General features: G+C 39.5%; 2 protein-coding genes across 8 annotated transcripts in view; both read left to right on the top strand.

Moving 5' to 3' along the window:
• Nucleotides 1–25,967, top strand: part of CUNH4orf19 (chromosome unknown C4orf19 homolog) — a 267,441-nt gene that overhangs the window by 99,315 nt on the left and 142,159 nt on the right. The gene's annotated exons all lie outside the window — the stretch shown is intronic.
• Nucleotides 692–20,153, top strand: PGM2 (phosphoglucomutase 2). Its single transcript, XM_057407613.1, has 14 exons — nucleotides 692–790; nucleotides 5,785–5,952; nucleotides 6,778–6,884; nucleotides 7,250–7,334; nucleotides 8,566–8,649; nucleotides 10,120–10,313; nucleotides 11,238–11,427; nucleotides 12,120–12,217; nucleotides 14,639–14,819; nucleotides 14,941–15,034; nucleotides 15,804–15,933; nucleotides 18,190–18,379; nucleotides 19,015–19,148; nucleotides 19,851–20,153. The coding sequence occupies exons 1-14, from the start codon at nucleotides 719–721 to the stop codon at nucleotides 19,951–19,953; spliced, it is 1,830 nt and encodes a 609-aa protein (XP_057263596.1). The 5' UTR covers nucleotides 692–718; the 3' UTR covers nucleotides 19,954–20,153.

Here is a 25,967-nt window from a genome sequence, read left to right as displayed (position 1 = left end):
GTTCTGGGACATACAGGACAGAGCAACTGAGAAGGAAAGATGGAAACTGATTTTTTCCAGGCTGTTTCTCTCTTTGCCTCCAGGTGAATGCAGTTTGTTCATATTTTTATCATGGGAAGGATTGGCTACACTGTTAGCATGTCAAACAGACAGACACGGCTGAAAACTTTGCCTGGGTCTTGGCTTTTCCATACTATCACACTACAAGCAGTAAAGAGTAAATAAGGATGCCACATGCGCATCTTACGTTTAAAGATTGAGTAGGTGACTATGTCTGTGTTTTGCTTACAGTCTTTATCACAAATTAAGATTCTTCTGAGGTCATCCCTGATTTACATTGACCTTAGAAAGGAATCCAAGGAGCCTTAGCCATGAAAAGTTACACTTTCAAACTACAACAGCGTTAGATCTATCCTGTCACTCACGTCGAGCAGGAGGCAGCCGCTTGGTGCGTGTAGACAAGCGGCGCTGCTCATCCCGCTTCTGCCGTTACCCGGCTCCCCGGCTGTGGCCACGGCGGGCGGCGCGGAGCTGTCCCGGCTCTGCTCCTGACCCCGACCCCGACCCCGACCTCGACCCCGGTGGGGCCGGGGCAGGCGGGCGGGGCGGAGGTGGCGAGGCCCGGCACGGCCCGGCGGGCGGAGCGGAGCAGCGGCGCTCCGGAAGAGGGAAGGAGCGGGGCGGTGGCGGTGGCGGCGGCGGTGGCGGCAGCAGCAGCATGGCAGCGCGAGGCTCCGCCGGGGACGCTGCGCTGCGCCGCGCGGCCCAGCAGTGGCTGCTCTGGGATAAGGTGAGGGGCGGAGGGAGCTCCGGTCGCGCTGGGACTTGGCGGGGCAGGCGGTGGGGGCTCAGGCGTGGCAAGCATCAGGAGGTGCGGGGCGAGCCCCGGGTTTCAAGCCGTGTCAGTGCCTGGGGGGACGAAGGCACTTGCTGGCTCTTTCCGCTCTTCTCCGAGGCCCCTGGCAAACGGGCTGCTCCCCTTACCCCGTCCTCCCCTCCCGCAGTGGGGCTGCGGTTCCCGCCGCTGCTGCCGGGTCAAGTTCTCGAGGCAGCCCTCTCTTCAATCTAGAGACGCGTCCAGCTGGTCTGATAAGTATCGGCGCTGTATTGAATTCCTTATTTAAAAGGGTCTGTATTGTTCCTGACCGCTTCTGTTGTAGGGACGTTTGGTAGGCTTAAATTATTAAAGGGAAGAACACATCGCTGTGCTGTCTGTCTCCCGGTGTTAAAAACCTCCAGGTACCTCCGTGGTTTTGTTTACTATAATACCGTTTCCAAAAGACAAGCAGGCTTGCTTCAAAACCACTGGTTAAGTGCAGAATCCATCCTCTTCTTTCTGGTGGTGTTGCCCAGTGCTTAGTGGGCCTCACTGTTTGTGAGATAACTTCCGAATCTTCAATATTGTTCTGTTTCATGGTTCTTCCCCCTTTTTCTGCCATTGTCTGGGAACACTTTAGCATGCATTATTTCCCATCGTGTTAAGGTGCTTAAACATTGTAGGACTTCGTCTTCAGTGTTGGTCTTGACAGCACTACACGCAGCAGTATTTTTCTATATTCCACATATCTAAAGAACCATCTTGCCATAGTGGTGTTCTGGATAATGCTAATGTAGTTGCTTCCTGCTGCAGTTCGCACTTGGATGTAGGCCTGTATTCAGGATATCGGGTTTCTAGCTTTTTGTCCTTATACGTGAAATATGTTTGTTTGGGTGTATTGGGGCACACATGTCCCCCTTTGCTCCCTTCAGTGTCTGCCCTGGGCTCAGCGCCATACAGTCTGCTCTGGGTTTTCTGCAGCACAGAGGCTTGTTTGGTACAGGCTCTTCTGCTTATTTCAAGATTATCAATGAAAACAGAATAATTCTTTTGTGCTTTTAGTACTCTTTCCAGGTTCTAAAGGACATCATTAGAAGTACCTCAAGTTCGCTGTGATTCTTTATTAAGGATCATTTGAGTGGTTAACTGCTCAGTTAGCCAGCTCTGGTTTTATTAATGATAATGCACTGCCAAACCAGCCCTTCTTTCAGAACTGCTGGTGTGTCACATCCAGTGACAATACGCTTATTGTCGTCATCTGGTTTTTTTTCCCAGTATAATTGATTTTGAGAAAACAGTCTGGTTTTAAAGGGTCTCTTATTTCCATAACTTCATAGAATCATAGAACGGTTTGGGTTGGGAAGGACTTTATGATCATATCGTTCCAAGCCCCCTGCCATGGGCAAGGACACTTCCCACTAGACCAGGTCGCTCAAAGCCCCATCCAACCTGGCCTTGAACACTGCCAGGAATGGAACATTCACAGCTGCTTTGGGCAGCCTGTTCCAGTGCCTCAGCACTCTCACAAAGATTTCTTCCTTATATCTCACCTAAATCTTTCCTGTTTAAGTTTGAACCCATTACCCCTTGTCCTATCACTAGCGTCCCTGATGAAGAGTCAGTTTCTCATCGACCAGCACCCCCAAGTTCTTCCTCTCAGGGCTGCTCTGAATCTCTTCTCTGCCCAGCCTGTAGCTGTGCCTGGGATTGCTCCGACCCAGGTACAGGACCTTGCACTTCGCTTGGTTAAACTTCATGAGGTTTGTGTTGGCCCACCTTTCCTGTCTTCTGTGTGACCATTTCATTTTCAGCTGGTTACTCTGATTGTTTTGTGAAACCCTCTGGAAACCTCTTGCGGCATCCCTTATAGCCTCTCTACTTTTGAAAGATTAGCTCTTTGTAATGACTGTGCCTTTGACTCAGTAATAATTGACCAGTATGCAATACCCATTGCTGATTGCTCAAAACTGATGAGGTATTTCCATCTTTCAGGCACTCTTACATGTTCGTAAGAAGAATCCAATATAACCCTTGCCCATTTACTCTGACACTTAAAAAAAAAAGGTTCCTTTTTGTTGTGTGGAGCCAAGTCAATATTTAATGATGATACGCTGTGCACTTCTTACAAAATAATAGTTTGCAAGAGTCAGCCTTTATGGCTAAAGACAGTCCTGCTGACTTAACAGGAAGTTTGTACCTGGATGGCAATTACTGAGCTTGTTACAGAGCTGTTTTCGTCACTGTATTCATTGCAGTGGTGTCATGTTCTTCATTCTTTCTCTTATCGGTCATAAAAGTATGGATAAGAGGTAGCTTCTGCTTTTGTCAAAAGTAAAACCTGTGTAGTGAATAGCTGTCCCTCTACTCTGAAACCCTGTGGGGCCTCCTGCACTGATGAAACCTCTCTGGAACCTTCCCGCACTGTAGATTGAGGTAAATAACTCAAGTGTTCCCAACGGATGTTTAAGCACTGCTGGAAATTAACCCTGTATTAAATCACCTGCCCTGTATTCACAGGAATCCATGTTATCATATTTGCATCCAGTTTTATTTAAGAGTACAAAAAGTGGAACCTGAGAGAACCAGCAAGGAAGTTAAAACACAGCACTTCATCCTTCAGATACAATTGGGTCCTTCTTCAGTAGAGATGCTGTGAAGATTTGGGTCTGGCTTCTTTTTTCTGCTTAGGAAGGTTAATGTTTCTTTTTTCCTTAGCTGCATAGATCGGTATTGTAACATTCACACAATATTGTAACATATTGAAACATTTGTTTCAATTTTAAATTAAACAACATGGGAACAGTTGTCCGTACAGTAAATAAAGAAAATGCAGATTCTTGGAAGAATTTAGCCATAAACAATAGTAACAGTAATTCTGGAAAAATCCCTCTGCGCTGTTAAACAGAAGGCCTGGTTTTTACCATTACTTTGGTTTGGAGGTGGGAGCAGCAAGGAGCAACCCAAACAACTAAGTCAATGCAGTGAAGTTTTCTGTAGCAAACAATGTGGACCTAAACTCTAAGACTTAGGCAGCCACCTGGGTAAGTACCACCATTTAACCAGACGTAAAACACTGGAGGATCCCTGCAGCTTCACAGTCAATACCAAACCTGGATAATCCCTCTAACAACAGTAACAAAGATTTCCCTGGTGAGAGCTATAGGAGGTTGCCTTGCCCAGCTGCCTTTCTGTACTGGCATTACAGCTTCTACTCTGTCCATCTGTACAAACGTGTGCAGCACCTACCTAAAGAGATGCCTGTTTCAATGGTAAGAGGAAACTCTTGTGCAGAACGCTCACAGAGAGGAAAAAAGGTGACCAGACAGCGTACAAAGCCTGATGCAAAAGATGTCATTCAGGCTTCACCTACAAGATGCGGGCCTGATACTGCAGCAAAAAGTTCAGGTCAACTTTTAAACAACCTAAACTCAGAATAGTTACACTGACCTATATTATTCTGTAATAACATAGAATTATATTTATTATTATAGAATATAATTACTCTATAATAACACAGAATTATGTTGAGCCTCCTACAAGGAAGTATCAGGTACCATGTTCTTGGACTGGTAGTTCTTAAACTGGAAATCAGTAGTTATGGAGTACCTCATTGCTTATTGTATCTGGGAAACTGCCTTTTTCAATTATTTAGTTTATTCTGTGTTACACAGTTTGCTCATTAGCACCAAAGGCTCTTTAGCTTTTGAGAATTTATTTAAACGATGGTGTTTGTCCAGCAGCAGGTGCACAGGTCAGTGATTAGGGCACCCTGATTTTAGTTTGGTGTGCAGAATGCTTACACCTTTGTGTGCAGGCTGACTCACATGCCTACTGCTGTGCATATTCTGCAGCATTTTCTGGAGCTGAAGAAAGTACCTTTTTTTGTTTGTTTGTTTGTTTGTTTGCACTGTATGTATACCTGAATCATCCAATAAATAGTATAGTCTATGACCTTCATTTGAAATCAAAGCTTGAGTCTGTTTGGATATGGTAGTCTTTGTACTCCAGTGTAAAGAGTGCGCAAACATGTAACGAGTAACTTGCAGGGATGCTGCCTCTCCACATAACCCTGTTGCCTAGTGCCTGGAGTGTGCCATCTGTCCTCTTGGCTCATCAGTTTTCAAAGATCAAGCACTAAACTTCACAGGTCCCATGATACTGAGTTGTTGCAGTGTAGGTATTACAGGACTTTACTAATTAAAAAGTTTGAAAAACAGTGGGTTGATAATGACAAAGAGTTGAAACAAGCAATATATCAAGAAAAACTGTGACACTTGGAAACTCCTCACTCTTTGCAAGCAGTCCAATGTGGCCTTTCCCTCGCCACTCTGCACAGTCATTCTGTTTAAGAATTCAGCTGCAGTTGCTGAGCTTTGATCCTGAGAGTTGTGCTTATTTTTACAAGCATTACCCACAAATATATTGCAAATTATCATCTTTATCTTCTGATGCGTCTGCTTTAGTTCCCCTGGTGTTAGTCAGTCTTTGGGCAAGGTGGTGATTTTATTTTTTAAACTCTACTTTACTGCTTTGGAACTACCAAATATTTCTTAATCATCAACTTAACTTACTTTCTTATATGTTTAGAGTAGTTCTTCTGTTATGATGACACTTCTCTGAACTGTAAATGTGCTTTTTTTGTTTGGTTTTGTTTTGGTTTTAAAACCAGAAAATATTAAAATAGACATCTTGGAAATCTTTTCAGTTCCCAGAATGTGATATCTATTCTGCTGTCAAGGCAGTTCAAGAGCTAAATCTAAAATAAGTAATACTTGAGATCGTACTGACTTCAAATTAGGAAGATGTAGTAGGAGTTCTGGTGCTCCTGAAGTGGTGTGTGATGCTTTGATACTGAAATAACCCACTACAAAGAGCGGGAAAGAAAGTCAGTTCTGTTAAGAAGCTTTAGGGTGTTAAAAACAACCAAAGCAAATCTTTTCTGGAATATCTGAATTTTGTATCTACAGAATCCCAAAACTTCTGCAATAGTGAAGCAACTGCTTGCTGAAGGAAATGCCGGAGAGCTGCAGAAATACTTTGGCTCACGGATGGAGTTTGGCACAGCTGGGCTCAGAGCTGCCATGGGAGCAGGGATTTCCCACATGAATGACTTAACTATTATCCAGACAACCCAGGTACTGTGTTCAGCACTTTAGCTCACTTAACTGGTTGTATATACAAATGGGAGAGCCTCATTTAGGACAAGCAAATGGGTATTATATGGAAGTACAAGTTTTTTCTATTCCTCCATTTTTTTTTAAATGTTAATTAGTAGCTAAGTAAGTGCTGATCTCTGAAAACAAGTAGGGATAAGCTTTAAACCATTAGAAGAAGTTATTTTCCATATTTGATTTGTAATTGAATTTGTACACAGGTACAGTTAAGATCAAGTGGATCAGTTAGTCCTGTTGGACTACAGATAGCCCCAAAGGTAGCCAGCATTTGGCTAAGCTTTGTGTACGTTGGATGTATGAAGTTACATAAATGCAGAGAAGCTATATGTGTATACGTAAGTCCTAAAGTAGATCTGCTTGGAGAGAGCTTAAAAAAAATCCCGAAACCTTAAATTACTGCAGCCCAGAGTGGTGGTGTATCATGTCCTAGACATGTGTCATTATTGAGGGTGAGGTTCAGTTTAAAACTGATGGATTTGAGCTGAAAAACTGAAATACTGGCCAGTTGTCCTCTTCCTCATCTGACATCTATCACAGCTAATCACGTCATTTGTTTCTGGAGTTGGTTCTGGACTTAAATGCTGTCCTGCTTCACTACACTGATTTGAAGGTTTTTGGTATTTCTTGGTGTTTCTTGATCCTAGACAAACTGAATCCCAATCGAGTTCAGTAAGATGTTATGCATGCTCACATTTTAAGATATCAACATCTTAGCAATCATTTTAATGCAGTGATAAATTAAATGTTCAGATTGGGTTGATGAGGTGGATTTGTTATTGTCTCCAGGGATTTTGCAGATACCTTGAGAAGAATTTCAGTGACCTGAAAAAAAGAGGAGTTGTGATTGGTTTTGATGCTCGGGCTCATCTTTCCAGCGGAGGGAGTAGCAAAAGGTACCTTTTAGTTTTTAAGTATTTTGCAGATGTCTTGTGTGATCCATTATGCCTTTATATCTGCTTCAACAGTATTTTCTCTTTCTGGAGAGTGAATTAAGGTGAGGGATTTATAGTACTTTTATATTCTGTTAATGCCAAAGCAGCTCTTGGGAGTTACGCTTTGTCTGTTGGGAATAGTGAGGGAACACATTTTAAATTGGGTATGTATAATAGTTATTTATGTAGGGTTTTGTTTGTTTGGGGTTGCTTTTGGTTGTTGTGTTTTGTTTTTTTAATTGGGGGGGGGGGGGGGAAGCGGTGAATTCTAGAAATCCAGTTGGTGAGAAAATGAATCTAGTTCTCTGGCATCTTTACTTCTTTAGGTTTGCAAGACTTGCTGCTAATACCTTCATCAGCCAAGGAGTTCCAGTTTATCTCTTCTCAGATATAATACCAACTCCTTTTGTGGTAGGTTCCCCTAATATATCTTTTTATATACCAAAAGTTCTGTCAGGTATCTTGCATTACTTACATTTAAAAAAAAACCAGACATACCACTTTACTTTTTAAGATCTCTCTGCAGTTAGTCTTGTTTATTTAGCTGTATTTAGTTTACAATATCCACAGCAAGAGCAGGAAGAAGCTTAGTGGAATGTCAGTGACACTGGGATGTGTTCCTCTTCATTCCTGCTTTCACGCAGATTTCTTGTAAAAGACATCTCATTATTTCTAGATTGCTGTGGAGTCTGAAGTCTGTAACATGTAGGCACATTACAGTTTGGTTGGTTCTTTATTTTTGTCATTTGGGGGGGGGGGGGGTATCGAATCCAAAGTAGCCTTTTTAAATAGCTACTACAGGTAGTTGGAGTGCAGTGATACGCCGGGAGGGTTGTTGAATGTGTCCGCATTTTCACCATCACATCACTAGGTGTCAGTCCTCTAAAGCAATAAAAAAAACCTCTACCTTTGCACTAAAGAAAGTTTCTCCTATTTATTACCAGTTATTCCAGCGAGTGCTGCAAAGAGAACACAGCAGGATGAAGGCTTTGTATGCAGCAGTCCTGTACTGCTACAAATTTTGGTAGATTTAGGGTCAGATTCTTCATAGTGCAGATGAAAGCATTGTTGCAAGAACTGCAGTTGATTGTATTTGCTATCAAAGATCCAGGACTTGAACTGGACCTGTTGTCACAAATAATGCTTTACTTTTAAGTCACACCATCTGTTTTGGATTAATTTATAAGAGCTCTGTCCTGAACAGTTCTCCTCTCAACCACAATGGAGTAATTGCTCCATGGACTGCTCTCAAAATATAGCATGCATGAGACTGCTTCAGCTGTAATTCTCCACTCTATACAGACTTCTGTCACTATCCCAACAGAATTTACATTCTACAGTAGGCAACACATGCACCTGGTTTCCTTCTATAAAAACACTACTCTAAAGATCCACAAAGTGTCTGAAACAGCACTGAGAATGTGCAAATAGGAAGTTGCACACAAAAAAGCAAGGGCTAAAGTTGTGCCACATAGGGGCTGGTGGAGCAAGTTCTACTTAGCATCTGCTTTAGAGAGTCAGTCTGTAGGAATCGCACACTGGCTTTCTCTTCACTTAGCAGTATGGAAGTATTGCATATGGATGAGAATAAATAATACAGTATTTTAAACATTTCAGTTCAGAAAACTTTCTCTTGTTACAGCCATACACAGTAACTCATCTGAACCTTTGTGCTGGAATTATGGTTACGGCTTCCCATAATCCAAAACAGGATAATGGTTACAAGGTATTCCTATATGATCTATTTTCTGGTTTATTTCAAACATTTTTTTCCCATGTAGAGACACCAGTACTATTATGTATAGTTTCTATCACGGTATAGACCAAATTAGTTGACCATTTGATCTCTTCTAGATGTATGTATTTAAAGCTAGTAGTATGTTTTACTAATAATTAAAATCTTAGCTCTAAAAAGCAGGAAGGTGAGCATACTTTGGAACACTTTAAAATATTAACTGACCTCTTTTCAAAAGCGCTAATAATTGCTCCAATTCATGATTTAAAAGTATCTCTTTCATTTGACAAACCCAGAGAATTAAAAATACATGAAACCTGATAAGTTGCTTGCACAAAATGTTTTGAATAAATTCCATTGATTTCTTGTACATTTTTCTTTTGCTAAGTGACACGGTTATTACTGTCACTTTTTTTTCTATAACAGAAACCTGCTTTCCACTGAAAAAAAACATTTCTGAGTTGCCTCAATGCCAGTCACCCCATAGCTTGACTGGTCATATACGGACTATTTCCAAAATTAAAAAAATGGAATTTGGGAGATCTTTTTTGTCTTCTTAATAGAAAAACAAGGCATTAGCAGGGATGATTTCTTGCTGTCCCTCCTTCCAGAACTTCGTGTCTTTTTAAAATTGATTTTTTTGTTAATATTTCATGTATCGATCATGATAACTTCTTTGGGTGTTTTATCAAATGCTTTTTTAATCAACTTAGTTTTTTCTTAATGCTTTTTTATTTGGGCTACATATGTGCATGGCCCAGATGCTGTTAGGTATCTCTCCTTAAATTTGTGGTCTGTAAACCATCAGTAGGAGGAAGTGTGCAAACAACTGTCAAAAAGTAAAACTTAATAAGTACATCTCTTCCTGGATGTGTAAACAGTCAACAAAAAACAAAAGACTACAAGGACTGAAGGTCCTGAAACTTAATTGTATTTGTGCTTGCTGTTGCGGCAACACTGCTGCTGTACGCAGCTGCAAAGTTTTTGTGCCTTTCTCCTTGTCGTGGTTTAAGCCCAGCCGGTAACTCAGAACCATGCAGCTGAACCCAGGACACTCCTTAATTCTTTACTTTTGTACACTTTCTCTTCTTAAGAATTCTTCTGTATCTAGTGATACTACCTCAAAATCTGGGAGAAAGTATACGGCATAGCCTGGGCAAGTTATCAATTCCAAGGCAAGCAGACAGGTTGATAATTGAGTCTTCTCAGTAAATGAGCTGGGTCTTGTTTTGTGTTTCATTTTGGATTTGGATATCTTCTGATAAAATTAAGGAGCTTTTTTTATAGAACAAAAATGGGATGTGAGAGGGAACACTGAGAATATGAGCAGGGGAATATTCTGGCTATACTTAAGCCTAATTTACTGCAATACTTTACCAAATGCAGTGCACCTTAGAAAAAAAAATTACCAAATTATCCTACAATGTCAATGACCAAATACTCACCCTATTTATTATTTAGGTTTACTGGGAAAATGGTGCTCAGATCATTTCTCCTCATGACAAAGGAATTTCTCAGGCTATTGAGGAGAACCAAGAGCCATGGCCTCAGGCTTGGGATGACAAACTGATTGACAGCAGCCCACTACTTCATGATCCATATGCCATGGTCAATAAGGAGTATTTCAAAGACATACAGAAACAGTGCTTTCACAGGTAACTGGTTTTAACTCCATTAAGAATACTGGATTTTCCATCTTGTACTTCAGTGAGGCAGTTTAAATTGATGGAAGTCAGGGCAGCTGTGACCCTGACATTCTTTCTTTGCTTCACAGCACTGTCAGCTGTGGGATGATGTAATAAGCCATTTCATAAAGCTGGTCTGGCAGAAGTCGAACCCAGCAACGTGATAAATTAGTTTCTGATTATATCATCTCTCTGTATTCACATGGCCAGGCATCAACCAAACGCCACAGCAAGACTGCAGCTGTCTTGTGCAGCTGGGCTTGAGCTGACAGTAATGGTCCAGCAACCTTAAAATGGGTTTTTAAGGTAGATGGTGAACTAGGCTGTTAAGCCAGTTCTGGCAGGAGGTCTTGCTCTGTTGTTCTAGCTTTGCATGTGCTCCTGGTGGTCTTGGGCACCTTGCACAAGCCTTTTCCTGTCACTTCCTCCATAAAGTCAAATGGTTGTTGCTTTTTGTGATTAACATGTAGAATTGGTTTATGGATTAGATAACCTGCAACCTGTTAGACCTGTTTACTTACCAAACTTTTAACCATCAGTAACCATATTCTTACAATTGCTAAAAACAAAGTAAGAATTACTAGAAAGTTAGGAATATGAGAAAAATTATGCTGCTTTTTCAGAATAGGAGTTAAATGTCTCCTTACGAGTTTGCATGCCAGAGATGGAGATGAAAAGTCTTATTGGTCAGTTGAGAATAGAGTGTACAACATAACTTATCCCAGAGATTTTCACATACGAGGATATTAGATATCAAGAATGACTTATTGCTGAAAAATGAGGCTAATCCAATTTTGAGAGACGGTATACCGAGTCATCTGTGTCTGAACATAGTGAATTTTGTGCATAATATCCTTCCATATCCATGTTTACTGTTAATCTATTTCATTTCAGGAATATAAACAAGGAAACAAACCTGAAATTTGTTCATACTTCTGTACATGGTGTAGGTCATAAATTTGTGCAGTTGGCCTTCAAGGCATTTGACCTTAGCCCACCTTTTGCTGTTCCGGAGCAGAAGGATCCTGATCCAGAATTTCCCACAGTGAAGTATCCAAATCCAGAAGAAGGCAAAGGTGTTCTGGTAAATAAATACCTTCTTTTTTTTTAAAAAAAAAAAAAAAGTTTCAATGTCTTTCAAGCAGTGTTTCCTTTCTTCCAGAAGTCATGGCTATAAATATTCATGGAAGGACTATTTTGTTTCTGTTTTCATAGCCTTATGTTTAATGACCACTTAGCTGGAACCCTTTCATTGAAATGAGTAACTCTTTTGAACCACCAGCCAGGTAGTAATCAGCTATAACTTTAAACTACTTTGTCCTGTGCTGTATCAAAATGGGCAGCATCTGCACAGAGAACGAAGTGATACAATTCCTTTTAAAAAAAAAAAAATAAAAAACCTCTTCAGAGTTGGTTTTGGAAGGCTTTTACAGTTTACATTTGAAATACAAAGACTAAACTTCTATGATACAATACCGGCAGCAGGAGAAGTTTTCACAGGGGGTTAGAAATCCTGCTACCAAGTATTTCTGCTACACTTTGTTATTAAAGGATCGGGTTGAATTGAAACAATGTTTGGCTCAGGCTGCAGAAGTGGAATGATGTACCTGAAGTTAAATACCCTGACTGTTCTCTACTGCTGCCAGGCTCAGAGTTTATTTTTTTGTACAGACAGATCATGATTTGGGGTTCTTGAGATTAAATAAATTGGGAAATTACTTAAAACCTATAAAGAAAGTATCTGGGAGTATTAACACTTGCTTACTACTTTTCCAGACATTGTCTTTTGCTTTGGCTGAAAAAGATGGGGCAAAAATCATTTTAGCAAATGATCCTGATGCTGATCGACTTGCAGTGGCAGAGAAACAAGAGAGGTATGGTAATTAAAAAAACATTTACATTTTTAACTTAAAGGCTAGGCTCATTTGGGGGATTCTCGTTACCTGTGTTCCAAAGGAAGATGGAATAGTCACAGTCGTTGTTTTTGGACTAAAACCACACAGAAATGTGAGAGGACTGTATGAAGCAGACCACAGTGGGAGCACTAAATGAAATAATGGTTAATATTAGACACTGTACAAATAAATAATGAATAATTGATATGCTGTAATTGAGGCATGCACAGAAGCATGTGAATTGCTGTGACTGTGCTAGACATTACTAAAGGTGGGTTTTCAGTTAGATATTTTTCTCGTAAGACTGATAAATATTCGTTCATACTATGTTTATTAAAGAATAACTTGAATATTCAGGAGAACCTTTATAAAACAGGGAACATCTCTGTTATTCATCTGAGCTGCTTCTTTCCCGAATGTTGGACCAAACATTTTACTAATTATTAGGTGATTTGGGCCCCTTTTGCTCAGTTGTCCACTTTTATACATGATGTTATGTACTGCATTTCACCTTAAGCTTTATCAGTGTTTGGCACTTCTCAGTGCCAAATGAGTATAGTACCCTTGCTTTTAAGGACCAGCTATACATGAATTGTTTATCTATGTATAACCTGTCAAAGAATGGGATCACAGAAGGTAAACTTGCTCAAACAAGTGATTTTCATATATTTTTCAGATGAATGGAATGCGTAACCTGTAGTTCTTGACCTAATATTGCCATCCCCTTGTGTATCCCAGTATCTTCTACAATTGTTTGCATTTCTGTTTTGTGGTTAATTTGATGAATGAAAATAAGCCGAAGTATGCACTTGGTATCATATCTACAAATAGTGGTGTTTCTCTTTTCTCTTCCTTGGTAAAGCAGAAACTAATCTGAGCAGTTGGAAATTGTAAGTCTTTAATAAACGGAAACTTCAAGATTTTTAGCTCAGAGAGGAGCAGAACAAAAATCTGCTGCTGGGCCTGGAGCAGAAATAGTGTAAATGAGTTCCCTGTGCATGAGAGCCAGAAAAGAGATATAAAGTCATGACAACAGTCCTGAGTAGCCAAGGGATGAGATGGGTGCCTGCTCACCTCAGTGATTGCAGATGATGCAAATATTTGAACCCGTGCTAGTTATACAAATTCCAAAAACCCAGTAAAAGGAGACAGTGTAAATGTCAGTTTTGCTCACAAGATAATCTCTTTTGGTCTTGTAGCAGCTTCAAAGGTGGCGGTGCTTTCTTTGGGGCTTTGGAGAGCTTTTTTTCAACTCATTAGCCTCACAGCATGAACTAAGTAGGCTTCTCTGCCTTTAGGAGAAGGGCTAATTGGTAGTCTGCTGCATCTTGGGCAGTGTTAGCTGGAATTTTTTGTGGTTTAATGTTTTTGACCTCTGCCAGCCTCAGTTAGCAATTCAGCATTGTGGAAAAGGCATAAAAAGCTTCAGTTTGTGCTAGTTATGATAGGTTAAAGCAAGAATGCAAAATTATTCTGCTTTTTGTCTAAAAAGGTAGAGCTATCTGACACCTGAAGAGGGGGTGCTAGTTTATGTATCACCATTTAGAGCACAGTGCTCTCACTCTGCTACCTCTTTGCTGTTTAGCTAGTCTTAGTTGTCTCCTGTCAGTCCTGTGTCTTCACATTCCTGCTGTAGCTGTTCATACACTAACTGAATATTAGTATAGGCTTCTACAGTATCTGTATACTTCTTCTTTGACAGAAACTCCTGCTAGAGCACACTATCTCAGCACTCTTACACTAACTTGTCACTGTGCAATGCTTTGTACCTGTTGGCATCAATAAATGCAGGAGACTGAGTCTGCTCCTCTTTCACAACAGGTGCTGTTTCTGTAGGTCTTGGTTTTTGTCAATTTGGCAGTGTCTTTGTCCCCTTTTGTGACTGGGAATTTCTGGGCAATTTTGACAGCTGTATTTCCCTTTTACTTCCAGTTTTTCTTGTTTCTAGCAACATGTCAATGTTAATCTTTTTCACACATTTGAGATTTTTTCCAATCTTCTCAATGACAAATTGATGTGTTTGTGATTAAATAGGAAGTATTTGTCACTGATTCAACTAAAAATATTGATCGCTTGAGAATTCTGCTTTCGTGTCTCTGTGCTTTGTCTTACCAATTTTATAATTTGCTGCATATTTTTGTTTTACTTAAAACCTGATGGAAATACCATTTCATCTTTGGATAAACTCAAAAGCTGGTACGTATGATGGAGAATTTTGGGGGGAGGAATTTTTTTGATTGTTCATAATGAACACAATATATCTTGTTACTGTAACTTGGAATTCACATGCAGTGGTTTATTTGTTACTATTTGTGTATGAAAGAACCAATAGCTTTTTTTCCCCCCACCTCCAGAGTCATCCTTTAAATCCATGTACTTTCTATTCTTTTTCCCCTTCAGTGGTGAATGGAAAGTGTTTTCTGGAAATGAGCTGGGAGCTCTTCTAGGCTGGTGGATCTTCACCTGCTGGAAAAATAACAACAGGGATACCCGTGCCATTAAAGATGTCTACATGTTATCCAGTACTGTTTCTTCAAAAATCCTGAGAGCAATCGCACTGAAGGAAGGTTTTCACTTTGAGGTAAGCAACAGTTACACATTATTCCATGTTCTTTTATTTGCTTTCCTACACAGTGTCACATCTTTGTAAAAATTTGTTTTTATTTTTAATGCCTTTTTTTCTTTTCTCCTTACTGCCATAGGAAACCCTGACAGGTTTCAAGTGGATGGGCAACCGTGCCAAACAGCTAATGGACCAGGGAAAAGCTGTTCTTTTTGCATTTGAGGAAGCTATAGGTAAGAAACAAAATATTATGTTCTGGTATCTTGTAAAATAGTGAAAGTAGGACTACTGCAAAAAATGGCAGTGTAAAGGTGTCCTCAACACAATGGGTGTATTTCCAGTGAGTAAATGATAATCATCCATTTGTCTGATTAATATTACTAGTTTTAATCCTTTGTGTCTCTGTTAAGCACCGAGTATGATGATGTGGGCTAGATGTATGTATTTTCAGTAGCATAGTTATGTAGACTTGGGCTGCAAATTCTGCACAAGCTATTTAAAAAAACCCAAACAAAACACATTTTTCGGACTTCGAGTATATTTACCTGACAGTTTGAAGCTAAGCTTAAATGAGAATAAACTAAAGTAAAATCTCCTCCAAGTTGTACTTGTAAACGGGAAAGCCATGAATAAAAGCTATGAATTCATGAAAATGAAATTATAAAGCTATAAAGCTATTTCTTGAGTATCTCAGTACCTGAAAACCAGGGAAAATGTGACTGATTTCTCAGATCATTATCAGTGTTACCATATGTTACCATGTAAGGGCAATCACAATTGAGACCAAGTGCTCTGCTTGCTTTTTACTTGCAGTGTGGCATTTCTCCTTCCTGAGAGCTCCAAAAGCACTCAGGAGCATCTGGCACTGATAAGATAAAAATCCACCTCTGTCATGAAATTCCATTAAATATCTTGCCTATCAAAATTAACACTGATTAGAAAATAAATTTTTTCCACTTTTGGCTTAACTCTGTATTTAACTCTCTATTTTCTTTTGTTTAGGGTATATGTGCTGTCCTGCTGTTCTGGACAAAGATGGTGTCAGCGCAGCTGTGATAACGGCAGAGATGGCTAGCTTTTTGGCAACCAGAAATCTGTCTTTGTCTCAGCAGCTGAAAGCTGTCTATGATGAGTGAGTTCAATTAGAATTGTTTGATTTTCAGATTTTCTCCATTCCACATACTGTGGTTAATAGGGACTCAATGGCACCTATAGTATATGAAAAAAATAAAAATTGGGTTATTGTACCATAGTACCCATCTAAAAAGCAGTCCTCCCTCCTGGGCATGAATACATTCATGACTTCATTTTGTGTCATTTTAAGGCATTTTAAAACTAATAACATTACCTTACTAATGAGATTTTTGAGGTATTTATGTTTGCCTATCTGGGAAGTTCTACTCTTGAATCCTCTTACAGAAGATTGGCCTGGGTTTTGGCTAGCAGTATTGCTATGTGGTAGAAAGCATAGTGCTTCTTGCTGCTAAAATGTGCCAGATGCACAAAAATGTTGATGGCAGAATGGGTCTAAGCAGCTCTGGCATATTTATGATACTCATAGAAGCCAGCTTGCTCTGTCCTGCTTGCAGGGCAACTTCTGATTAAATTAATTCTAGTTGTCTCTAAGGTTAGGCTTTTTATGATATTATTCCAGTTTTTGGTTTTATTTTGTGTATGTTTCTTGGTTTTGGTTTGGTTGTTTTGGTGGTGTTTTTTTTTTTATTGTTATTAATAGTATACATTGGTTGCTGGTGGTTCTTTCTGCTCCTGAATACTGGAATTTGAGCTGATTGCTCCAAAGTGCCGTGACTGGCCATAACTATTGGCTATATGCAGCTGGATGTCCCTCTGAGAGGTTTTAATCTGGGGCACTACTTTTCTTTTGTTTTCTTTCATGTGTTCAAAGGCCTACAGAAATAAATTGTGGGATTTATCAACTATTGTACATGGCAGTTTAGGTGGGTTCCAGAAGCAGTGGTATAAGTGCATGGAAGAGGAATTCATGCCTAGAGCTGCACATATAGCATCTGAAGTTACAATTCTCTCAATTAGTAGTAGCTGGAAGTGTATTTTCAAAGGATTATCCTTCTCTGGCCCACGCCTACTTTTTACTTTCTCTTTTTTTAAAATACTAATTCAATAAACACCTGCTTCAGGTTGCCCTCAGAAGATTTCCCTGAGTGGAACTTAGCTGTGTTGCTGTGTATGTAACCACTGGAGAGGATTCTCAAAGTCAGAACATATTTAGCATGAAAGCAGTCTGTAGATGCACCTCAGAGTAAGATGTCACTGTGCATAGTCACTCTTTGCTTATGCTAAAGATATAGGGAAGGATACAAATCTTCCTTATTAAATTGATGTTTGATAACTAGAACTGGAGGGGGGATTCTTGTTTTGTTTGGGGGAGGCTTTGTTTTATGTGTGCTTGATTTTCGTTTGTGGGTAGTATAATGTTGCAGTTTTCTGCTCCTTGTTACTTGTTATTTGTCAGATTTGTTTTGTGAGTTCCTGTTGAAGAGGAAGAAACTGCTCTGTATTTTGGAATTATAGAAAGGAGATCTCAAAGAAGAAAATGCAGATCACGGAAAGGGGACAGTCCTAGCAGACTCATCACTTCTTTAAATTATAGGACAGGTTTTGTTAATTCCCTTGCTGGATTCTCAAGACTGACTTACCAACTACAGACCATCCATTTTGCTATAAACATGACCCCATTTAAGGAATCTTTCAGGTTTCTAAAAGGAACATCCTAGTATTAATGAAAAGATTTTGTCCTTCAGACATTTCCTGGCACCTTGTAAACAAATGAAGTGCTGATCTTTAGCTCACTTAAACAACCAGTCCAGGCTTGTATGCCTTTCAACAGTGTGCTGTTTTGAAAAGTCTGTATGAGCAGGTCATTTGTGTTTGATGCTGATTCTGCATCATACTACCTGGCAGCAAACAGATAAGGTAAAAAAAACAATGTTCAGAACAATTTGGTTAAGTAGAGATGCTTTAATGAGAGAGCAGCTTCTGAGGTGTGACTAGAGAAAACAGTCTGGAATTTGTTTTACTCAGAAAAGGTCAACTGAAGTCCCTTCAAAGAGGCTGTTCAGATGTAGTGTTCTCCTATGGTGATTATATCTTTCCAAGGCAATAATGACTTTTTTTTTTCTGATTTGTAATCATTGAAAGGAAAAGATGTCTGCACAGAAGTTTCTTTGAAGTATGCAAATTAGGACAATTAAGCTGGCAAGGCCTTTTTAAGATTGAAAGTGGGGGAACTCACACTAGAGTTGGGTAAACATGAGAAGAGATTCTTGCTTTATAGAAAGTTGTATAATGTGTATGGTGTACAACTCTATGAACACTGTTTCTTCCATTCATTTGTATTGTGTCTTCACAGATATGGCTTCCATATTACCAAAGCTTCATATTTCATCTGCCATGATCCAAAAGTTATTCAACAGCTTTTTGACAATCTTAGAAATTTTGATGGAAAAAATACATACCCAAAATCTTGTGGTAGATTTAAAGTTTCTGGAATAAGGGATCTAACTACTGGGTATGACAGCAGTCAGCCAGATCAAAAGGCTGTAGGTATATTTTTTTAATTATATATAAATCATAGAAGTATGTATATACACATAGATAAAAATTTCTATGGAGAAACACTCTAAACATTATGTGACATCCTGAGTCTTAAAATGAGTTAGACTGGGGGTGATTGCTTTGCCCTGGTGAAAGGAAATGAAGGTTAGGGTGGAGGGAGGGACGATTTTTTTGTTTGGTTTTGCGGTATTTTTTGTCTCCAGAATTACAGACTGTCAAGGGAGGTAGGAGAATCTTGCTGTCTTGCTACAGCAATCTTGCATTATTTTCTTCAGTTAAACTATCTACTGAGATGTGGCTTTGGGTTCTTTAGTTTTACAGTTTATGTTTCTTTTCCTCCTGGAAAATGCCATCACAGAGCAATTTCTATCTGCAGTAAAAATATTGACTAGATTTGAAATGAGCTACCTAGCAGCATTGTACTGCAACCACATTCTAGGCTGAGGGTAAGGCTGTCATTTGCCTGTTGTGGATTCAAGACCATAATGATGAAAACAAAGCTTAACTTTACATGATCCTTTAGCTGTATTATACAACATCAAGTCATGGGTTTTGTCTTGAATTCATTATTTATAGCCACTTTCCAAGCTTCTAAAACAATTATTCTTACTATTTCTAGATACTTCCCACTAGTAAAAGTAGCCAAATGATAACTTTCACTTTTGCTAATGGAGGAGTAGCCACAATGAGAACCAGTGGGACGGAGCCAAAGATCAAATACTATTCGGAACTTTGTGCACCTCCTGGAAACAGGTATTGTCAGTCAATATCAGTCAAATCTGTGCAATAGGGGCTGTGTGGCTTTTGGTATTATTTTGGTAGGGAAAGGGCTCACCATGATCAAATAATATTAGTACAGTCATTAATTTAGCAAAGGTATTTGCATAAAGCTTCAATTGTACAAAATTTGTTGATGCATTCTTGTTACTGAAATTCCTTTGAACCTAGTTTTGCATTCAGTGAAAACTTATATAACTATACATAAAGTGTCCTAATATATTTTAAACCCTTCTGTGGTTAGCAATTATATCCTTGAGTGACACCCTTGGAAATTATATAGTCTTAAAAATAAGCAATTATTAACTTCTATAATGAAAATAATGCTGTTTCACACATGAAAATTCATCTGCAGATACTATTGCAAGTATAAAAGTTACATTTCTAATCACATATGTTTAGTAAAAAAAGATTTGAACTCAAACTGGCTGTTTGTTTTTAGATTATGTTGTAGTTTTATGTTTCTCCATAGTCTTAAGTACCTTTATGCATGTGCATCACTTGGAAGTGAACATCAGTGCATTAACATAAGAAATCAAGTGTACATATTAGTATCAATAGCAAATGTTTGTCTAAAAAATGCAACAGACTTAAAAATTCCTCAGAATGAAAATATGCTTTTTTGTTTCTCCACTGTGACACTGTGTTTCTATATTTGTGTGGATTTTGTTTTCTCAGTGACGCTGAGCAGCTGAAGAAGGAACTAGATGAATTGGTCAATGCTCTTGAAAAACACTTCTTTCAACCAGAAAAAAATAATCTTCAACGAAAGACTGAGTAAAATAGCAAAATTACTGCCTTAATTGGCTTCTGTAGCATTAGAAGTGCGTTATTTAAGTAGTGAGGATTTTTAGGACCAAACATCTCAGAACCCAACTAAAAAGACTTCTGCTTTTATTGAGAGTTATTTTGGGTACTCTTGGATCTGGTATTTTATTTTGGAAGGAAAGTACCTTTACTTTTGAAGGACCAAAAAATCCCAATAAAAGTTGCAAATGTATTTCAATCAAAACTTGTTTTAATTAAATAAGTAATATCCTGATTTTTGAAATGCAGCCTGTTTTGTGGGGACTTTTATTTCTTTTCTGTGTGAGTAATCTGTTCACACTATCCAACTTTATCTAGGTTTAGATTTGCAAAGCAAATTCTGTTCACAAGAAGCACTGTAAACCTGTGGTGAGTCTTTGACAAACTTGGGAGAGATGTTTCAGAAATAGTGATCTTTCTTGGAGATTTAGGTCCAAATGAACAAGAAATTCATAGTGAATTTGCTGAAGACCTATTTGCTGTGGGACTATAAATATTATTCCAAGTTAGAGATACTAAGTGTACTAAATTGCCTTTCAATACCATGAACATATTAAGATAATGTATGTACATACAACACCTTTCTGTTGCTTCGCTGAACTGAGCATAGTTAGTTCAGTGCATACTGCAGCCTCGGAGCCTGTCACACTGTACGCTACCATGATTTAGTGCAGAACTCTGCATGTCTAATTTAGAGCAGAAGCTTCCATTTTATTGCATGCTGTTGTCTGCACTTGCAGAGTCCAAGAAGGTTATTTGGAGGTTACCAGTTGACTTTAATACAAGGGTTTCCTGCATTTTCAATACTTGTTTTAGATATCAGTGCAGGTCTAACAGCCCTAGTATTTCTTGGGTAAAGAAATCTCTTTGCCAGAACTATTTCTGCTATTCCATGGAGAATGACTAATTGCCAGACCAAGTGTATATCAAATTTAGCAAATTATTCATAAAATAACAAATCTTGCTGTTCCGTCCACAGTAAATACTAACTTACCTTGCTAGCTGAGGGTAAAGAAACACCGGATGCCTACTTTCACCTTGCAGACTTTAGTGTATTCATTGGAGGACACAAGAAAGGAGTAGTCCCTGTATTCTGGGGCTGTCATGTCAGTTTTTCTTGGCTGTGCAGAGTCAAAGACAATGTTTGCATCATTCATATCAAGCTCCATCTGCGTGGCATACAAAATTAACTTAAAGTAATAACAAGGATACTGAAGAAAGAGTATGCTGTTAATAAAATCCTAGTCCTTTCAAGTAAAAAGCTAAAAAGATTGGCTGTTAGTTTGTGCAGAAAGTGCTTGTTCAGACCCTCAGCTTTTCTGTTTCCATTTCTTTTGTACTAACCAAAGATGAGATGGGTTTTTATTGATACATGTTTATTTGGTGCCTTGAATAATACAGTCTGTACTCCAAAATAGGACCCTAGGGCCTAATGAATATGGTAATAACTGACAAAGGAATCTCAGTATTGACTACAGTGCAATCAGCTTTGCCACGCTGCATGAAATTTCTGCATATATGAACTCCTGCTGTCCTTTCCTTCTGAAAATAAAGGCTTAAAATAGCTACGCAGTATGTCAGACATTTTTCATGCATGTTACATGTGCTAAAACAGTGCATTTGGCATGTTGTAAATCTGAACTGATTCTCAAAAGGAAAGTAGAACTTCCTTAGACACTGAAAAAAAAATAATCAATCACCAGTCCCTTTCCACCTGACCTTGTGCCAGAAAGTCTATTAATCTGTTGGACTTTTTTCTGATTAAACAATCTTTGTATGAAATCTGAAGGCAACAATACCAGACTTTTAAAATGTTGGGGTTTGTCATCTTTTTTTTGAAATTAATATTAATTAAGAGAAATTAAGCAGGAAACTTACGCACTGCTCCCTACCCTTGCTATTGCAAGGGTTCCTTTTTTCCTCTTTCCTGCCCCTCAGCACATGAGGTCATGCATGCCTTTTTTCATTTACGAAAAGGCAGGAGGGAGGCATGAAAAGAAGAAGGTAAGGGGAAAACTTAAATTGAGATAGAGTGTGGAGACTGGGTACTCCAGTACTCAAGTAGGAGAACAAAGCTTAAAGGAATAGCTCCAACATGCTATTGATATTTCTTTTGCACATTGATTAGAAGAAAAAAGCAGGAGGATGACAAACAGAATGGAAGATTGGGACATCTGATTCTCCTAATTTGTCCTTAATTTGCTTTATCTGCCATTCCTGTAAAAGCTTGTTTATGTTTGTGGAACATCCTCTTGAAGGAGTGCTGTCTTTTGTGTGTGCAGGATAGCAGTTGATGTAGGGTGTTATGTTCCAGCTGCACAATCAGTTCTGGAAAACAAGTAGACTACTGAATGTCCATGCCTTTCTCTAGCCAATGTCAGGCTGGGGGGAGGAGAGAGAGACACAGGCATATGGTCCCCAGAACAGAGTAAGGCACCTTATTTCGAGGTACTGGCTATGTGAGAAGTGGAAGGATAAATGTTGGACCTATACCTGAATTTCTGGTATAGGTAGAGTTCAACTCTAGTAGAGTTGAACTCTGGTAGAGTTGAACATGTGTCTTCTGACTCAACCACAGGCCACTCTTGCAAAACATGGTTTCCTGCACTGCACTGCAGTCTGAACTTCAAAGCAAATAGCTCTTTACAACCTTCCAAACCAGACTGCTCACTGGCTGGTCAGATGATGTTGGTCAATGCTTCTGACATTGATTTGTTTACGGTATTCAGTCTCTCACAGTGTGATCACTGTGGACTGAGTATCAAGACTGAGACAGGGCAGCACCTTTGCCAGAAGATACAGCAATAGGGGGCGTATCATGGTGGGGTGTGCATCATTTTCCAGATTGCTAAAGACAAAAGCTTCTTGAAAGAAAAATCAAAGAATCATAGAATAGTTAGGGTTGGAAAGGACCTTAAGATAATCTAGTTCTAACCCCCCTGCCATGGGCAGGGACATCACACATATCTTGCTGAAGCAAGAGTTGTAGTACACATATGATAAACATAAAACACTCTCTAAGCAGCCTAGATATGCTACAAACCTAGGGCATATGGGGTGGGTAGACTGTGGAGCCTCCACCTGTGGAGGCTGTATTTGACTTTAAACCACAGTGTGGATGGATGTACCACAGGTGTAGTACTCACCAGTGACATCTCTGTGTGTATGGGGTCCCATGCTGAAGAGCACAGCCAGAGGAACAGTTCTGGAGGAGGCAGGTTGGGGCAGGGCCTTCAGTCTGGGCACTGATGAGCTATACCCAGGGCAAGGGGGACTTTGTGCACCTATACAAGCCTGCAGCCCTGGGCTTTGTCAGGGGAGATGATTCTCCTTCTCCACCCTGCTCTTGTGAGACCCCCACTTGGAGTACTGCCATCCAACTCTAGAGATCCCAGCACAAGAAAGACTGTTAGAGCAGGTCCAGAGGAGAGCCACAGAAACAGGCAGAGGGCTGGAGCACCTCTCCTATGAAGACAGGTGAGTTGAAGAGAGAGAGAGTTGAAGCCCAGAGAAGAGAGGGCTCCAGGTACGCTTCATTGCCTCCTTTCAGTATATATGGGGGACTTTTAGGAAAGACATTTTTTACCAGGGCCTGTAGTGACAGGACAAGGAGTAACAGTTTAAAACCGAAAGAGGGTAGATTTAGATTGAATATAAGGCAAAACAATTTTATGATGAGGGTGGTGAGGCAGTGGAACAGGTTGCCCATAGAAGCTGTGGCTGGTTCATGCGTGGAAGTGTTCAAAGCTGGGTTGGATGGGGCTTTGAGCAACCTGTCTAGTGAAAGATGTCCCTACCTATTGCAAGGGAATTGGGCTAGATGATATTTAAACAGCCCCTTCCGACCCAAAACGGCTAACATGCTGATAATAGAGCTATGATGGTGTTGCTGCCCCTACTACCATTGCCCTCATAATTCTCCTTGTTTAGACCTTTAAAGGGAACCTTCTCATCCCTCTCCATCTTCCACCTAACTGATCCCCTAAACTGGTTACCTCTACCAGGTATTGGGATGGCATGACTGTGATTTATTGTTATCAGGCTGAGAACCCCTTTTTTAGGTTATATAGAAGGTCTTATGGAGGTGAATACAGTATAAGGCAAGACCAAAGGGCCTTTACAGCCATCCCACAAAGGCCTATGAGATTTTGTGCTGTACACTGAGCGGATGCACTTGGAGAACTCTGCAAATGTGTTAGAAGTCTGGCAGTGGGGACAGCAATGAGCTGACACATACTGAGACATCCTTAAGATGGCTTTAGAGCATCCTCAGAAACAGTACAGATATGGTCAAGATGATGACCCAATCTGTATCATTCTGTCTTCCCAGGGACAGGGGATTTACTTCTCCATTTCCTACTCTGTTCCAAACAGAATTTTGCAACTTCATGTAGGGGGAACAAAAAAAAACACCTCACAGTAATTTATGAAGCTCATTGAACAACTATGACAAACTACAGAATTACAAGATTAAACTTCTCATTGCTAGAGTATTTACTAACCTTGTCTTGCATCAGAGAAAGAGGATCTAGAACTGAAATACAGAACTGAAACAAAGGCAGTAAAAGTATACCATAGAAAGAACTTAATATTGCAAGTTGGAATGGGTGTGCAGCTACAGCTTCTTCACAGCTGGTCTAATTCCTCCATCAAAATGTTGTGTAAGATAAGGCAGCCAATTTAGAGATGATTAGTCCCAGGGCAGATATTAAATAATTTGTGAATAAACAGCCTTGAACTGGGAGCAGAAGCACTAACATTTTATCCAGAAATGGGAACTGCCATGACTAGAATAAAGAATGCTTGCAGCCCAGACTGAACTCAAGTATCAGGGAATCCCTAACTATTGCTAGAGTAAGACACACCCCTAAGTTACCAAAACCATGAAAAATGAGCCACATTAAGACACATAATTCCAATGAATGCTGTACAAGTTTGATCCTATACGGAATCATGCCTATGGGGCTAGGGGGAAAGTGCCTCTAGATGGAGAAGAAATTAGCATAGTACTAAAAACTTGTCCCAAAATACCCAGAACATTGTAATGCTTTAAGAGTAGACTGACGGACTTCATTTGAAACTTATTAGTTTGTTTACTAGCCACAACTTAAATTCACCCTTTTTTTTTTTTTTCCCCCCAGTAAACTTCTTGACCAACTTGGCTAAATGGAAGTAACTGCATTTCATCTTCCTTACAGGCTGTGAACCTCGTCCACAGCATATTATGAAAAACACAAGTATTGTACTTGAGTTGCAGAAGGATTTATTTGAGACTTTTGCTATATAATGACAAATTGTACAACTGGAATTCACTATAAAAGAATATTTAATATATAAACAATTATTTTAATGTTGTATGTGCTTAAATCTGTAACTAATTCACCTACAAAGTTTCTGTAAATTACGTTTCCTGCTTGCTATTGCTTTTCAAAGTTCCAGTGGTTGTGGGATTTATTTTGACACCCCAACAATAAGCAAACCTGATGTCCTTGTTTAACAGTCACTGCAAATAGCAACATTAAAATGGTACCAAGCTAACATATTTAAGCACCAGCCTAGGTCTTTACCAGACTGGAGACTTTCAGAATTCTGTGGCTGAAGGCACCTGGATGCCGTATATAAAACTTAATTGTAAACAAAAATAATAGCCAACAAAACTCTCCTCTGCCCATAAGTACAAAAGTAATAAAAAGTAAAGTAATTAAATGAAGTTGAACTGCCTTCCTGCATGGTATTTCTTTGCACTACATAAGCACTCAAATTCATCAAGGACAGTGCTTTTGCATGGAAGCCAACATTTCTCTTTTGTATAGCAATCGCCAGGTAATGAGGTCATGCACTATCAGAACACTGCACATAATGGGATGAACCTGTTAAACTGTCCAATCATATCCTAACACCCACCTAAATAAATTGTAATATAAATGATGGCATAGCAACAGCAGCTTCCAAACAAAAGGAAAAGCTTAAAATAAACCATCACTGGTA

The sequence above is a fragment of the Pezoporus wallicus genome, unplaced genomic scaffold, assembly GCF_028554395.1.
Source record: "Pezoporus wallicus isolate ANWC-B61680 ecotype Strahan unplaced genomic scaffold, APGP_CSIRO_Pwel_v1 contig_2492, whole genome shotgun sequence".
NCBI classification, from domain to species: domain Eukaryota; kingdom Metazoa; phylum Chordata; class Aves; order Psittaciformes; family Psittacidae; genus Pezoporus; species Pezoporus wallicus.
Note: the sequence above shows the minus strand (reverse complement) of the source record. Positions and strands in the feature narration are given on the sequence as shown.

Coding starts and splice junctions, on each gene's coding strand:
- PGM2 (XM_057407613.1), top strand. CDS start 719: ATGGCAGCGCGAGGCTCCGCCGGGGACGCTGCGCTGCGCCGCGCGGCC. Junction 12,218..14,638: donor GTGGCAGAGAAACAAGAGAG/GTATGGTAATTA, acceptor TTTCCCCTTCAG/TGGTGAATGGAAAGTGTTTT. Junction 19,149..19,850: donor TGTGCACCTCCTGGAAACAG/GTATTGTCAGTC, acceptor TTGTTTTCTCAG/TGACGCTGAGCAGCTGAAGA.